This window comes from Henckelia pumila, chromosome 4, assembly GCF_033568475.1.
Source record: "Henckelia pumila isolate YLH828 chromosome 4, ASM3356847v2, whole genome shotgun sequence".
Classification (NCBI taxonomy): Eukaryota; Viridiplantae; Streptophyta; class Magnoliopsida; order Lamiales; family Gesneriaceae; genus Henckelia; species Henckelia pumila.
In genome coordinates, this window is record NC_133123.1 from 34,566,054 (window position 1) to 34,583,054 (window position 17,001).

The 17,001-nt window shown below is 31.9% G+C and overlaps 2 protein-coding genes across 9 annotated transcripts; both read left to right on the forward strand.

The window, feature by feature from the left end:
* The first annotated feature begins 284 nt into the window (after positions 1–284).
* On the forward strand, positions 285–5,009 carry LOC140863015 (protein ARV 2-like). Of its 2 annotated transcripts, XM_073266096.1 has the most exons (11): positions 285–418; positions 693–1,020; positions 1,120–1,167; positions 1,258–1,347; positions 1,480–1,525; positions 1,611–1,693; positions 1,852–1,946; positions 3,082–3,148; positions 3,353–3,428; positions 4,317–4,527; positions 4,606–5,009. In XM_073266096.1, the coding sequence occupies exons 2-10, from the start codon at positions 898–900 to the stop codon at positions 4,412–4,414; spliced, it is 726 nt and encodes a 241-aa protein (XP_073122197.1). In that variant the 5' UTR covers positions 285–418; positions 693–897; the 3' UTR covers positions 4,415–4,527; positions 4,606–5,009. The 2 variants fall into 2 exon arrangements, with proteins under 2 accessions (XP_073122197.1, XP_073122196.1); XM_073266095.1 differs by lacking the exons at positions 4,317–4,527; positions 4,606–5,009 and adding an exon at positions 3,922–4,297.
* A 467-nt stretch (positions 5,010–5,476) lies between these two features.
* Positions 5,477–9,717, forward strand: LOC140862493 (uncharacterized). 7 transcript variants are annotated; one of them, XM_073265517.1, is made up of 7 exons: positions 5,478–5,915; positions 6,011–6,125; positions 6,236–6,281; positions 6,373–6,618; positions 7,289–7,527; positions 8,576–8,724; positions 9,356–9,717. In XM_073265517.1, exons 4-7 carry the CDS (start codon positions 6,449–6,451, stop codon positions 9,566–9,568), a joined length of 771 nt encoding a protein of 256 aa, XP_073121618.1. In that variant the 5' UTR covers positions 5,478–5,915; positions 6,011–6,125; positions 6,236–6,281; positions 6,373–6,448; the 3' UTR covers positions 9,569–9,717. The 7 variants fall into 7 exon arrangements, with proteins under 7 accessions (XP_073121624.1, XP_073121619.1, XP_073121618.1 ...); XM_073265522.1 differs by having other exon boundaries at positions 6,011–6,025; XM_073265523.1 differs by lacking the exon at positions 6,236–6,281 and having other exon boundaries at positions 5,477–5,915; positions 6,011–6,025.
* Positions 9,718–17,001: the final 7,284 nt, after the last annotated feature.

The window sequence follows — 17,001 nt, forward strand, 5'->3', positions numbered from 1 at the left end:
AAAAAAAACAAAGGGAAATAATGAACTAGGTCGTACGTGAAGCAAAAAAAAAAAAAAATACATATTTTATTACAATTTAACCGATTCTGGTTTTGTAATACGTTATGTAATTATATATTTTTAATATGGTTGAGAATGAAAAATAGAAGAATAGAGAATTTTATAACACTGAAATTTCCAAAAATAAAATTTTAATAATTTGAATTTATATTTTTAGGGACCTAATCAGGATAGTTGGAAAACATGGAGGACCAAATTGCTAATAAGATTATCAAACGGAAACTGCGATCTGTGATGTAGATTTACACTGCCAAACTAGAACGGGGGAGTTGGAACCGGCGGTGCTGCTATCAACCTTGGCGGAGACGGTGGTGGTGGTGTTGTGTTTCCCTCGTTTTTCACGCTTCTTTCCTCTAAGGCATGCTTTGATTCTTGTTAAAGCTTGATCCTTTGCAAATGAAAGTTTAATCTATTGAATTTAGGAGTTTCTGCAGAAATTTGGTACCACGGGTTTAGATGTAGCTACAATTACTATCCAGTTATATTATTATTATCTCCTTGTGCCATTGGGATTCTTCCTGTAGTCACCCCAGATATATAATTGTGTGAATCTTGCTTTTCTATTCAAACTGTTTCTGTAACCTAACATCCAAATGATAATTGTGTTTGTTCTTTCTATACCTTTGTTGTAGTTGATTTAATTTGGCCTTTGAAGATGGTATTGTCGATTATTCCCCCTTTATCAAGTTGTTAATTGATTATGCTCGAAGAAGTTGTGAAAACAGAAAAAGAATGGAATGGAGAAGTAGGTGACTGATCTAAATCTGATTACACCCACTGGTTGCTAGTAGAAGTTCTTGGTTGGCATTGATCATTCCCATTCTTCAAAGGATAACAATGAAGCAAAAAATGAATTGCGATGGTACTTGTACTAGCGGATTCAAATGTGTGCAGTGTGGGTTCCCCATTGACACGCTTTACATTCAGTACTCCCCAGGAAATATTCGGCTCATGAAATGTGTAACGAAAGTTTCCCTTTTTTTCTCTTATTTAATATTTTAACTTCGTCAGTTTGAGGATTTGCTGATTTTTTTTCTTTGCGATTACTTTAATTGTTAGGAATACTGCAAAGCTGCTGCTGATGAGTACATCGAGTGTGAATTCATGGTAAATTAAATAAAGAAACTGGAATTAACAGCTCACACATTAAGTTTCAAAATATATTTTTGGTAATTTTCTTTTTTTCTTATAACCTAGATCCTCATAATCGATTTGATTCTGCACAAGCCAAAAGCTTATAGGCATCTGTTTTACAATAGATTTTCTAAAGAGGCTGTGAATTTTAAGGTTTGTTTCTCTTCTTTGATCTAGTTATTTGCTCGAAGGACCTTGTAGGCACTAGGCAGATTTCATGTTTGAGTAGTTTTGACTAGTGTTGTGTACTAATGTAAAAGCCATTTTGAATTTCCAACTTTGCAGGGCTTGTTATGGAAATCAATTTTGGCATTCCTTATTCTGGACATCTGTATCCATGGTTTAAATCTTATAAATTATTGTTTGCCAATAATCTATAGATTAAAATATTGTAAGATATGCCTTAGCTGTACTAGACAGAATGTGGGTTTTGAGGATGAATGAGAATGAATGGACTTTGCCCGTGACAACTGTTTCATTTCTTCTGGATTTTTCTAAGGTATGGACTACAGATTTGGATGTAGGTTAATTTGATGTTAACTCTTTTTGTGTTCAGATTTCAGTGGGATGATGGATATAAAATTGGAATGATGCTTTCAAAAAAAATAAATAAATAAATACTTGGAATGATCTTTTATAGAATAAGTTGTATCGCAGGTGTTCGCTAGTGTTGTCCTTGAAAACGTCATCTTTCTTGCTGTGATGATTCATGGCACTGGAAAATTGCAGAGTGCATCTGCTAGAGTTTTTGGGTAATATTTCCTTGAATTACAGATCTTTCCATTTTTTCCCCGCTGCAATGTGTCACTAGCTGCTGGCATTACAGACTCTTGCATATTTTCCATTTTCTTTATATTTGTGGAACTGGCTTTGGGTGGTTTAAGCTTTTGCCAGGTTTTTTGTTTTAACAGACGAAATTGGTCAATTATGTATGAAGTTCTTAACAGCGCCTGTCATTCCTTGTTTGTATAACACTATGATAAAGTGTGATACAATCCTCATATTAGAGGTTTTAATACCCATTACTTTAACTCTTCACTGTTACTTTTTTTCTTTAAAAAAAGAAAACTCGAAATTATGAAGACAACAAGAATAGTTTAATTTTCATACTTGTCAATCTTATATGTCCACTGTGGCCTAAATTAAAAGATCTAGTGACTAACTACTGATTTGCTGTTTCTAGTTTGAAGCAGTACTTAATATTGACTGTTGTGAACTCAAGTATGCAATTTGTTTTGCACCGTAATACCATTTTACACCATCAATGACTGAAGCACCAAACAAACTGTTATTGGATAAATGAATTGCTGAGTCAGGTTGCTTTAGGTACATGATGTCATTCGATTAGTTTCCCTTGGTTTTGTTACTTCACCATTTTATCCGTGTTCTTCTAATTGAAAAAGAAAAGGATGCTGCAATTAGAGGTAGACATCTATGATAATCAAACTTTGAAAATTTGTAGGAACCGTACTTTGTGATCCTGAGCAAACAGAAGGTAAGACAAAGTATTGTGGCATTGTTTGGTTGTTGAAACATCCATGATAAGCTTGAAAATGGAGTGGATATTGCATTAGCTGCAACTCAGCATCTCTTGATGCAAATCCCACTTGATGAGGGGCTGAAGTCTAATAGTATGACCCACACAGTTTATATTAAAACTTGCATGTGATACTACTAGAAGTCGTACTGATACAGTATCAAACTGAAATTATAAATTTGATGGAAATACGTGCACAAAGTGGTTAATAGCAACTATTACAATTCAGCATAAGGTTTCAACGTGTTATGACTCTTATTTAATTATCTATCTCTTTTCTTTCTAACTGTTGCATTCTTCTCCTGAAAAGGACTGGCTGAAATTGATTCACTTAAGCATTGATTCCACAGGTGGAAAGAGTTGTTGCTTATAGTCATCATTTCAAGTTATTTCAAGATCTTTCTCATGGCCATGATGGTATGTTTCATTATTATATTTGATCCCATGCCGATATATATATTTTTTAAAAGAACTTGGTGAGATCTCTTCCCATTAGGATATTGTGAAATACCTTTTTTTCGTTCGGAAGACCGCGTTAGATATGACTAATTAATTTTATGTGTTACACATGTTACCTAATGAGTGTGGGTATCATTTCTAATCAAACCTTTTATCTTGTAGGTATGGAAGTTCCCATCCTCTGTGATTTTTATCATTGACATGTTTATCGTATCATCAAATTATGTGGCCTTAAAAGGTACAAAAATTGGTTTTGGATTGCATTAAGACATTGTAAAAAGTATCAAGTGAACATGGGTTGGTGGGACTGATAGATGGAATCTGAAGTTTTATTTAGTCCAGTTTGTTGTATAAGTACATATAATGAAGTCGAGTTGCTTAATGAGAATTTTGAGCATTTCACCCCTTGTATCAATCAATCAATAAGAGTTTAAATCTGGCCTTGATTGAAATGGTGACGTTGAAAACAAATTATTCTTTCTTTCTTCTCTTCTGTTTTTGGTTGCACACATCCTCTAATGTGGCTGATTAGTTGAGGGCAAGTGAGAGATAGTTTATAATCTCATGCAATGACAATATTGCCTAAAGGTGCAGATGTTATCTTTTTTGTTTTTTTACTAATGAGGAAGACAATGATTTTTTAGTGTTGAACATGGGAGCTTCCCAGATAAATTTTAGAATAAACTTTCTTAGTAGAGATATAATCTTGCTGATAGTTCTATCCCTTTCAGGCCATCATCTGACCCTTCCTCCCTCAATCGCTATCGTTCTTCCTGCCAAAATTTTCCAATACTCACCTGCTTATACCTGTGGAATGCCATATTCTCACCTGGTGTTTTCTTCTTGCTGAAAAATGTCAACGGTTCGCTTAAATGCTTGTTGAACTGGGATTTATGTTATGCATACCCGTGACCTGCCATTGGGCATCTAAGATCACAAACACATGGAATTGTTTTGCCTGACTCGGCTACGCATTCTTATTTTTTTTACAGCTGAACAGAAGTCGCATTTTGTGTGCCTGGAATTGACCATCATTTACATACTTAGTTCATGTAGCACACAACTATTTCTTTGAGTTACTAGTCAATCTTTAGATATGCTGATTAACTCTCAGTTGTTAACCCAGTGATAACCGACTCAATGATGGTGAGATGCTTGACAGTTTGCCTCATGGCTCATGGTTTAAAGTTTATATCCTGTCAAGGACTTATCGTCCTATGCTAACCTCACAAATACGTTGATACTTTTGAGAGCTATGGCAACAAGATGCCGCAGTTTGGTCTTACCCCATGCATTGTGGGAGAAACAACAGATTGCCTGCCTTTTTCCATCGTAAGGTAAAGCTGCTCAACTTTTGTTTTGGCGCAAAATTTTATTCATTTACTCTTACAATGTTATTGTGGCATCTTGAATAGTTGACCGCAAAAGCCAGCTGAACGCCTTATTAGTTCCTAAGGTTTGACGGGTTTGAAATTGCGACCTTAGACTGAAAACGCTGCTCTTTACTAGTGCTACTACCTACTTATATAGACAAGAAGATGATGAAAATCTGGAAGATGTTGGAATTTGTTGCGCTTCCGTTCGTTAGACAAGCTTAGATGCATTTTACATTGTATACTTGAAAGCTGTATTTTGAGTTGTTCCGAGTAATTTCCTGCGGTGAAGGAAAGCCTAGTATTTCCCTCAATATTTTTGTTCTCCTTTTACACGTCTCTCCATTGAATTCCAAAATTTTACCAACTTGTTAAGAATTGTACTGGACATAACTCAATCCAAAAATTAGCTCAAATAAAAGTAGGTACAAAGTATTTAAAATATTGTACTAATATATGATATTTGATTACTATTTGTTTAAGATCTGATACTAATATATGATTTTTTAACACTTAAACATGTATACAAGTATTGATATTAATGATACATTTATCTTTTTTTGGATGAAAATTGGTAAAAAAAAAAATAGAAATATGTTACTAATATTTGATATTTGAGTACTAATCATTTTAAATATGATATAGTAACCAAACATGTGTTGTAATTAATAAAATTGTTCAAATTTTATACTAATTTAATCTTTTGTATCTTATTTAAACTATTTTTAGTGTTTAAATATCATATATTAATATTATATTTCAAATGTTTTATATCGATTTTCATTTGTAAAAGATACGTGAGCTTAGAAAATGCAAAAATATATATTTTTTCAGATAAAAAGGTACAAACACATACATTTTTTAAAAAAATATTTAAAATATGTAAAGCAAAATGAGTATTATTTAATTAGTTTATTTTGATTAAAATAAGGATAAAATAACAAGTTAAAGTTATTATTTAGATTTTATTGCCGCTCCCGCAAACCAGCTGCCCCTTCTTGCCACCGGAACGCCTCCCTCCTTTGCAGGATTCTTAAAATTGGCTGAGGGCTTTGAATTCCCATGCCATAGGCTTCATTTTGGTAACAATATTAAGGCGTGAATCGTGACCTCAAGCGCAACTCGTCGGCCATACTAGCACGCGGTGTTATTCTCCGGTGATTCGAGACCCTTTTTCCGACTTTAATAGTTGTTTCCGGTCATGGGTAGGGTGTATGTGAGTTGAGGAAAGTTTTCTTAGCAAGCCCGTCATTTTCCTCGCGATTTCAGCCGTCCTGCGCGATTTCCGGCCGAGCTCTGCTGGTCACCGGTGTATCTTTCCAGCCTTCTTGTGCGAATCAGTAGGCTGTCTGGTAAGTGAGGAAAATTTTAATTCAATTTCGGCTCAAATATGCACCAATATTGATTAATTATTTGCATTATTTGTTAAATGTTGTATGTACCGGAGTTCATTGGCATGGAGGTAAATTCTGGCGAACTTAGAATTCATTGTTGAACTAGTAATGTGATTATTGAGGATTTAAGGTTATTTCGATAATTTTGGAATTGGGTGAGCATTCGAGGTAAGAAGTAGTTGATTTTTGTTTTTTGGACGTAAGAAGTAGTTGAACTTAAATACTGTATTTTTTTGGAAAAATTCAAAAGGCTTAAATTTATTATTTTGGAACTTCAGGCTTAAAAGTTAACGGTGGACGAATTATTTAACCCAAATAGATAAGGTGATTAAATTTGGGTAACGAATGAGAATTTAATCAAAATAAATCATTTGACACGGGTTTGAGTAATTAGGAAGCTTCTCGTACACCACAGGATTACTTGTGAAGGCGGAACTTCGTGAAGGCGGGCCTTGTTCGCCTTCCGTTCCGATACAGATTCTACTCAAACCATGGCTGTATCACAGACGAGGAACGTTGGGATGAATCTTCTGCGACTAAATGGAATGCCCATTCTTGAGCAGCTGCACTTGGAGGAGAGACTGCTAAGAACCACATCACAAAACTGGTGCCTCATCAATGATGGAACCACTCATCCCACCATTGTCATGGGTGTCTCAGGGTTAGTATGTATCTTCATCAAATGCTATATGTCTTACAAATTTGTAGCTATCTGTTTCTTTCTGTAGAGTAAAAGATTATTCTTTTAGTGTTCATATGCTTTTTTTACAAGATTTGAGCCCGAATTAGCTGTAATTCTTAATTGTCATCCCTTGTGGTTGATTATAATAATAGTCCCTTGATCACAGTCAATTGATTAACAGATGTTTTATGAATGATTTTTATATCTTATGATTGTTTAGACTTTAGATACCGACTGTATTTAAATCAGGCTCAAACTGGAATATAAATGTTGTCAATTTGAAAGTAACCCCATTTAGCTAATTTTCTATGTACCTAAATCAACTTCTTGAATCCACTCCATGACCATTTTCAGCATTTTAAAAACTTGCTACCATCTCTATATCCCAATTCCAGACTACTTTCGTCATTCCACAGAAAAATATCTCCATTTTGTCTTTTAACGGGATATCTAGGAAGTAGGCTCTTATTTTGTGTTTGGCCTGCTGTCAGTACTGTAGTGATTCTTGTATCAGGGCCATTTAGATTTTCATGTGTATCTGAAAGGATTATCACCCGGGGGCTTATACTGCTCCGTAGTTAGCACTGCACTCAGTTGAACCATGAGAAAACAAGAAGTTGATCTGCACTAAATGAATATTTCTCCGTAGGAAGCCAGTGGAACTTCTTGATACCGAGTCTGTTTTAAGAGATGAAATTCCGGTCATTCGAAGGTATACTGGAGGTGGTACAGTTATTGTGGACCATGGGACAATTTTTGTGACATTTATATGCAATAAGGATGCAATTTCAGGTTTACAGTCATATCCTCAACCTATCATGTCTTGGAGTAGCCTATTATATAAAGAAGTATTTCAAGGAATTGGAGATTTTACCCTTCGTGAGAATGGTATGTTGGTACCATTATTATTCTACGGTTTCTTTTTCTTTTCTTTTTTCTTTTCCTGCTGATAGACAACAGTTGATATCGTGAGCAGGAGTAGCTCGGTGTGTGATTTCAAATTCATAAAATGGTTAATTGGCTTAAAACATATACTTGTAATTGCTGATCAGGTGTTTCCTTCCATTTTTCACTTTTTTTCACTTCTCTAATTCCTTAGGATCAGCATTCAGCTCCGATCGCATCTATAGCAAATTTTTCCCATTCTCTTTGCTAACTCTGCCACCTTGTTGATATGAAAACTTGGGTAGATCTTTCGTATTTTGTAGTTGATTGGATTCAATAAGCACATACCATTTTTCGCCCTAATTAGATTTGGTTTATAACTTTATATAGGTAGCAAGTTAGAATTTTCCTTTTGTCCAATTTATCAGAACTTCTCGAAGTTACCGTTGAAACCAGGGTTCCGTTTGGACATATAATTTATAACGTTTTTATTGTTTTATAAGTGAAAAAAAACTTAAAATATGTTATTGACAAGATTTTTGTGAAGTGTTTTTGAAAAATATTTTTTTAAAAGTGTTCTTCAAGTCTAACTTTTAAGAGCAATTAAGAAGTGTTTTTACATGTTTTTAGAATATAAGACAGTGATGGAACTCGAGACACATTACTTTTGAAATGATAAAATGTTTTTATAGAATAGTCGTTCAAACACATATTTATTATTAAAACAAATTTTAAAACATTTTTTTAAAAAAGGTTTTAGAAGTACTTATTCAAACGGAGTCCATGACTTTACCAATTGTTTGTGAGTATTAACTGTAGGCTGATTATACTCTTTTCTTTCCAATAACTTTATGAGACAATCATATGATCGGTTCTGATAATTTCTGTCATGCATTCTTCCATGGAAAATCACTAGTGAAAATCACTAGCTACTAAAATTTGGCCATGCTTTTGTGATAGCCTAACAAGATTATCACTGGTAAAACAGCTTTTGCTCATCCTAATTTCACAGTGAGTTTGATACCACTTCCTATGTCTCTGATTCATTAAGATTATGTGCTTGGCAACCGCAAGTTCGGTGGAAACGCTCAATCTATTACCAAGGATAGATGGGTCCATCATACGTCATTTTTATGGGATTATGAAATGAATCGCATGGATTATCTCAAACTTCCAAAACGAGCTCCTCAGTATCGACAGGTTTGCTTCTATATCCTTTTCTGTTTCACATGTCCCTTGGCATAGTTTATTTGTTGCCATTCTTGTCTTTCTAATAGGAAGTCTGTGTGTCTGAGTGTTTACGCCTTTAACTCTGAATTTTTGTTTCTGATTATCCGCTTGAACATAGAGATTCCTAAATCTCGCGCGTACCCAAGTTGTCTGTTTCCCAACTTGAACATAGAGATTCCTAAATCTCGCGCGTACCCAAGTTGTCTGTTTCCCAAAACCCTTGAATTATCTGCCTGCTTGTGGAAAAATAAAATGGCATCCTATGTTCCTAATTGCATACTCTATGCATTTAGATACATCGCTTGTGTATGCTCCTTACCATGCAAATGAATCCAATAATCCCTTCAGTTACTTGCTATTGCACGAAGAGTTATTGTCATTCTCTTTTAATTACTTGAAAAATTGCTGTACACAGCATTGAGTATTGCTCTATCCACACACATAAACGAGTTAACATCTTACTGAGCTCCTAATTTGCACATTCTTTATGTGATACTTAAAGATTTGTCAAAATTATGAGTTGTTTTTCTTGTTGTTGCCTGCAATGCAACTCTTATCTATGAAGCGAATACAAGAATGTTGAATTATTCTGTGTGTTTAGGCAAGGGATCATCTGGAATTTATATGCCGAATGAAGGACTATATGACAAGGTCCGATTTCATGGACAGAACAATCAATGCAGTCGGCTGCCATTTCCTTTTAAGATACTCGGATCCGAAAGCGATTCAATGGCCATTAGGTACCAAATTTGAACCCTCCAGTAGGCTGTTAAGGAAGCAGGAATTGGACGAAGCCATTTCAAGTCCTCCATAGCCGGTTCATCCTCCTTATCGTTGTGACGGAGGAGCCAGCATAAATTTATCTTTATAAATGGTATATTCTTTATATGGAGTTTGCAATAATTCATTTTCATCGTAGTATTTGCATAAAATGGATGTCTATCGACCAGACAGATGCATGAACACTACAAGCGTAGCCATGACACGACGGCCGAGAACTTGTATACATATAAAAATACTGTATTTTACCAATTGTTAGGTTCCAAAGGAAACATGCTCTTTTATGTGTTTCCAATTACTAACGTAGGTCTTTGCATTATTTTTGTTTGTGTTAGAAAATTTATCCTTTCACGTTTTTCCGTTTGGCATTATTTTCGATGTGGAAAATGTATCGACAATGTTTGGAGAGATTATAGTGAAAATTGTAATATATATTGTCATTTAATAAGAAATTGGGAATGAAATAGAGTTCCAACGCTTTTAGAATTACAAATAACATTCCCCTAGTTTCAAAATTTTCTTTGTCGTGAAAAACTTCATTAATTTTGTTCTGAAAAGGATTCATTGTCGCAAGTCCTTTTTAAATAAAAAGGACTTGAAATGATTTCGTCTCTAGATAGTAACGAAAACATGTCACAGTAACTAGGGAGGTGAGATGATTTTGAATTTAAAATGTGTCTTCATTCTCGTCCCAATCTCCGCATTTCTAATAAGAGATTCCAAGTCCCCATCCTCTTTTTATGTAATTGGGGAATTCTCATCTCGACTCCAGAGTTATTAAATCCTCATCCTGGCTTCAAATAGTCTTGGAATGACAATGTGATGAGATGCTTTTGTCACATCTAGAGTTATCAGACAGGTTAATCGGGACGGGCCGACAACCAAAAACCAACCGTTTGGCCGGTCGAGAACGTGGCAAACCATCATATCGGCGGGCTAGAAATCCTCAACCCAATCCAACTCAACCCAGATTGTGGTGTGGGATGGGTGGGCCGACCAAGTCGACCTAATCCAAATCGACGACTCTACACCCATCTCATCATTGTATCTCGACCTTTTTAGGATTAACTCTATCTTCTCCACCACCTCTTCAAATACTGGTTGAGTTGACAAAAAATTTCTTTAAATTTATTTAAATAATATGATACAAGAATCCAATTGCATATATAAATATCAATATTACTTAACAATACGTACATACATTAATAATTCACCGTTTAATAAACAAAACAATGAAAGCACATCATTGTCATGGGGGAAAAGGGTTGAATCGGGAATTAGATTTGAGTGTTACAAATTTGAATTTTTCTTTCTTTGATTTATTAATTGTTAAGAAAAGTTGTTATTATTATTATTATTATTATTATTATTATTATTATTATTATTATTATTATTATTATTATTATTATATTTGAGAGTTACAAAATTTTCTTTCTTTGATTTATTAATTGTTAAGAAAAGTTATTATTATTATTATAATAATAATAATTATTATTATTATTATGATAATGATGATCATCATAATTATTATTATTATTGTGATAAATTCAAGAATGAGACAACATCTATGTACCTGCTCCCGATTTGTTATAAGAATTTGAAAAATCTCCTTGAACCCATCTCTGAACGCAGATCGTTTCGGGCTTTTTTCGCAGACAAAATTATCGTCCCTAATCACAACAACCATTGAACTAAATTTAAAAATGGTGCCATTTCTTTAACATGTTCATACATACATGTCTACACACAAACACACATATATAGTATTATATATATATATATATATATATATATATATATATATATATATATATATATATGTATATATTATATGGAATTCGCTCATCCAAGATGTTTAATAATTTTGACAATCGCACAAAATGACAAATACCTCTCAAAGCCTAGCAAATTAAGTTAACAATCAAAGCAAAGAAAACAAAAAAATAGCATGCTCCACAAAGAGGCTAGGATTGAACTTGTTCATGCTGCACATATAGCGCACTAGTCAAAAAGAATAGAAGGACAAGGCACCATGGAGGTAGGTTTGGTGGTCGCGTAAATGGTGGCGATGATTACTTCTCTCCTTCTCGATCAAGCCCCGGAGATGGTGAAAATGGTCGACGGAGCATGGAAGCTTGAGGGGGCCGGCGACATCGTATCCATATGCATCACGAGTCCTCTCAAGAAGTGTCTTGAAAAAAGGATGATAAAGATATGATATAGGAATCATGAATCTTTGGCATTCTTCATCTTCTAGCCCTACCCTAACTTTTAGACACCCTTTTTTCACCTTCATCTTATTCTTCTTCTCATGCATAAGATCCTTCATTTTAGTAATTATTTGAGATTAGAAGAATTACATGAACATATGAATTAATTAAGGGGTCACTTATTTTGTGAAGGTTGTACGTTTCAATGGTTATTTATAGAAATACACAAAATTGATCCGGGCTTTGACATTAGTGTTTTGTATTTTAAAAAACTGAAAAAGAAAGTCTCAATTATTTTCTATTTTATATTAATTAAGATTCTTGCAAATTGATACACTTGTATTTATTTTACTAAGCATTAAAAATCACTAGTCAGACACTCATTATTATTTACTAGCAGTCACCAAAAATCTCATTTTTTTTCCGGTTCATTGAACCGGAGTCAATTACTGTACTCTTGAATGATAATTATTCTCATTCCATCGATTAATAAAATTATTTACTTATCCCTTTTTTGGAAAATAATTGTTATAATAATATGAATGTTTAAATTTTAATTTCTATCATAATTTTCGTAAAAAAAAATATATACTGAAAAATTCATCTACAATAAAAATAGAGATGCAAAACCTTCCAAGTCAATTCGAAATGCCGCTTCAATAAAAAAAAATGAATCATATATTATAAATTACATAGCTATTATTTCGAGTGTCTTATTATTAATTATTATTTTTTTGGTTCAATATTACAAGTGTCTCTTGGATTCATTGTATGGAGCAAATACAATTATTATATTCGGGGATTTTATTGACCATGACATTAGGAAGATTTTCCATCTTATGTATTTAATTAATTAATACTAGTTATAGATTTAGTCCAAAGTATCATAAATTAACTTGGCTCAAACTTTATGCGAAATTCTACTAAAGAAATGGTAAACAAACAACACAACCAAAATTTCTTGTACCTAAGTTTAGGCCAACCAAAAACTAATTTTTTTCTTCAATATGTTATATTATATATAGATAACTGTCTATGTTTGATTAATTTTCGAATTAAAAGAAATATGGTTAATTAGTTGTATTTAATTCATTTCAGATCGTATTTAACAACATGACCTTTATAAATGTGAAAAGTCTAATAACATCGAGAAATAATGTGTGTGTCAGTGTGTGTGTGTCAGTGTGTGTGTGCATTGTGTGTGTGTAATAAAGTAGCAAAGATATAAAAAAAATTAGGTGATTTTTGTTGTCTTAACATAAATTTATAATATAATATACGAATATAAGAAATTTTTTTATATAAATTTTTCTTGGATATTAGGAGTACTGATATCTCTAATCACACTGGAGATAGTTGATATATAATCTGGTCAAATATTATTTATGATCTATATATGATCTTCTTCTTTTTCTTTATTATTTCAAAAAAAAAAAAATGATTAACCTTCAACCATCTAGTAAACAAGTCAAGATCAATAGATATAAAAGAAATTATATCTCGAACATCGATTAAATAAAAATTACATTTTAAATTAAAATTGTAATTTTCATGTATATTTGTGATCTTTTTTCAAATTTTGGTTATTTATATATGTTTAAAAGTGGGTTTTTAATCATTCATCTTTTAATTTGTCAACTTTAATCATTTTTCATTAGGAGTATTGATAGAACATTATATTCGTGAGCATTATATTGAAGTCACATCAATGCCACAATAGAAAAATGACCGAAATATCCATAAAACACAAAGATAACATGTTATGAATGAAATTTGACGACTTCACCACCAAAATAACAACAACAAAAAGACAAAAAGAAAAAATCAAAATTGCAATTTTTCTCTTTGTAAACTTTTTCCAAAAAGCTGTCACAGAGTAATTGCATACATAGAACGAACGTAACATATAAAAAAGTGACCAATTAATCCATTTAAATTTAGATTCACAAACACTCTTATTCAACGTGTGAGTTATGCCTCTCAACCCAACCAAAAAAAGGAAAAAAAAAAAAGAAGAAAAAAACAAACTTGTGAGTGTGCATATATGAGTTGACAATATGCTCTAAATACATCCTTATATTTGTTTCCTAATATATATTTACATATATTGTTTATATTCTTTTGTTTGTAAAAATTATAATATTTTCCACTAAATAAATTTATTCATTTCAAAATGGGGAATATGAATATTATGATAGATATGGAGAATTCACAATTTTGTTATGAAGGAGCAAGGATATGTGAGCTAGCTAGAATATTAAATTTTTTTATGAAATCTGCTAAAAATTAAATTAAAAATATCAAGATTAATTTTTCATAAAATCTGGAAAAGTGATAGTATTACTCCACATAATACTTTATATGATCCTCCTGAGTTGGTTGTTAATCCATAAAATATTATCAGATTCTTAGAATCCATTGAAAGGCCAACTAAACTATTATTCAATTATAGTTTAATTTAAAAAACTATTATTTAATCATATTATATTAATCATTTTGTATGATATATGCATATATGGTACGTACTATCATCCACAACTCTATAAATAAAATTGTAATACCAAGTATTTGTCGTTTTATAAAAAAATAAAATTTTAATACCAAGTATTTGTCGTTTTATAAAAAAATATAGATGATGATAACAGTGCAACTCAAATCTTTTAATAAAGTCGCGTTTGGATTGTTCTATCAAACATGAACAATTATTGCACCCAAATTTTTTTTCTAAATAATTGCACTCTTAGCAATCAATAATAAAACTCGTGATTGTTACTCATATATCAATTAATGTAGGACTAAGCGTTTGTCGTTTTACCAAAATTCATAGTTAAAAGTAACAATGTTTAACTCAAATATTTTAAATCGCACAACAACTCAAGTTTCACGTTCGGATTATTTTACACATCACGAACAATTATTGCACCAATTAAGCTGCAAAAATACTAAAAAGGTGTTGTAATATATACAATTTGTAGTTTCAAGGGAATTACTAATCTTTCATCATTTCATCGTCGACGTCATCGGGAAACTATTTTAAACAATGTATACATTTAGCATGTCATGCAATATAGAGTTGGTAATAGTTTCTTAATTAATAATTGGTGATATTATCGTAATTAGGAATCGGAAAATATATTTTGGGCCCTCTAATTATACGTTTCATTTTGAGTCATGTTATTACTTATTACTCAATTTGTTATTTTAGTCTAATAATTTATTAAGAGTAATGGTATGACATCGATCACGTAATCAATGTCCGTTGTAATATGATTTTCCAATATTACGTTATTATTTTTCGACATCATATAAGTACTCCAATAAAAATGGCTAAAATTTGAAATTAAGAAAGAAAAGAGCGAAAATTAGTAGACTAAAATCATAAATTATCCGAAATCTAGATAAAGAATAAAAAACATGCAAATTATAAAATAAAAAATTCCGTTTCCGCCATCACAAATTATATATTTATATAGTCTTATTCTTGATGTCACATTGTCTATTTAGCTCATTACTTTGATTAGAGTACTGTAATTGCCCAACGGTAGGCGGCCGTCATCTGCAAATAGTTTAGTTGATTTTTTTATTTTTATTTTTGAAAGGACAAATAGTCTAGTTGATAATCGGGCATAGTACTGATTATCGAGAACATTGTTTATGAGAGGAGTATTATTATCATTTTATTCATTTATCCAAATTAAATATAAGGGTAATTAGAGTTTTTTTTAGAAAAAAAAAAACGAAAAGAAATAAGAGCTTTGTAAATAATAATTAATTAATAATAAAATACACCTATAGTTTTTTCATTTGTTTCCGATATATAATTAATATCTATAAAATCATGCCCACATATCATCATATATAATATAAATTATAATGTATAACGAGAAAATAGATACATCAAATGAAATATATATAATAATCAAAATTAATATAGGACTACCAGACAAGTTATTGCTGGACTATATATATATATATATATATATATATGTTTTAATAAGATTTTTAGATATGTATATACTAACGCTCAGATAAAAATTCATCATCATCGAGCAATTGTTGGACTATATTTTGATTACACTCGAATTATTGACAAGACTGAAAAACTCATGTTCCCATGGCCGATCGCGCTAGCGGTGACGCCGAAGGCAGGCTAGTTATATTTTCTTAATTAATTCCCTTTCTACTAGCTGCCGTAGAACAAGAAAATCCTCGACGGAACATGGCAGCATGAGGGGGCCAGCGGAGCTGTAGCCAAAAGTTTCGCGAGCTTTCTCGAGAAGGTTCCGGAATCGAGGATGATACAAATAAGATATCGGCATTGAAGATCTCTGAAATCCTTCATTTCGACTGCCATCCTCCTCCTCGAACCCTACTTGAACAACCAACCAACCTTTCTTCACTTTCTTAACCTTTTTCATAATATATATATATATATATGACAATATTAGGAATGAGTTTTTAATGAAAAAAATTATAGATTTGTGTGTGTATTTTCAGATTTTTAGGACAACTATATATATATATATAGATTAGATTATAAAAATATAAAAATTAGTGGTATGAAATTTTGTCACAATTAAATTTGTAGAGGTATGAGTACTTATAGGCGTACTCATATATAAACAATGAAAGTGATATATTGTTCGGTATTGTTGTCTTAAGTTGTCTTTTGGTACACATTTGTGGATTCTTACGTGGTCACTTAATAAAACGACTCTTCAGAATTAAGCACGTGCCTTTTACGCAACATGTTATTTCAAATTATATTGGAAGAAAATTGTAGTGTATAAGTTATAATTTTCTAGCTGGAAAATTTTAAAATCGACCATGTAAGTTCGTCTATGTATATATAGTCGGCGTACAAAATTTGTTTTCTAGTAAAATTAATGTTTTTCGCATTAACCCTATATTTTTGTGTGAGTTCTCATCATTTTCGATGAAATGAGTAATATTCGATATCATGTCATGTCAGAACTTTTGAGAAAAAAAAAAGATTTAATATGAAGATAAATTAATAATTTATTGCATCAATCCCAAATTTTGAGTTATTAGATGACCAGAATCTTATGTAAGCCAACTTATGAGGCCATTTTCGAAACTTTCCCAGTCATTGTCTAAAATTTGGAATTCGATAAATCTATTCTTTTATTTCATGCGATACTCTGCATTTAAATAATTTATACTTAATTAATTTCATGAATCTTCTTCTTCTTCTTTTTCAAAATCTAATATTTGCTCCACTCAAATTCTACATCAT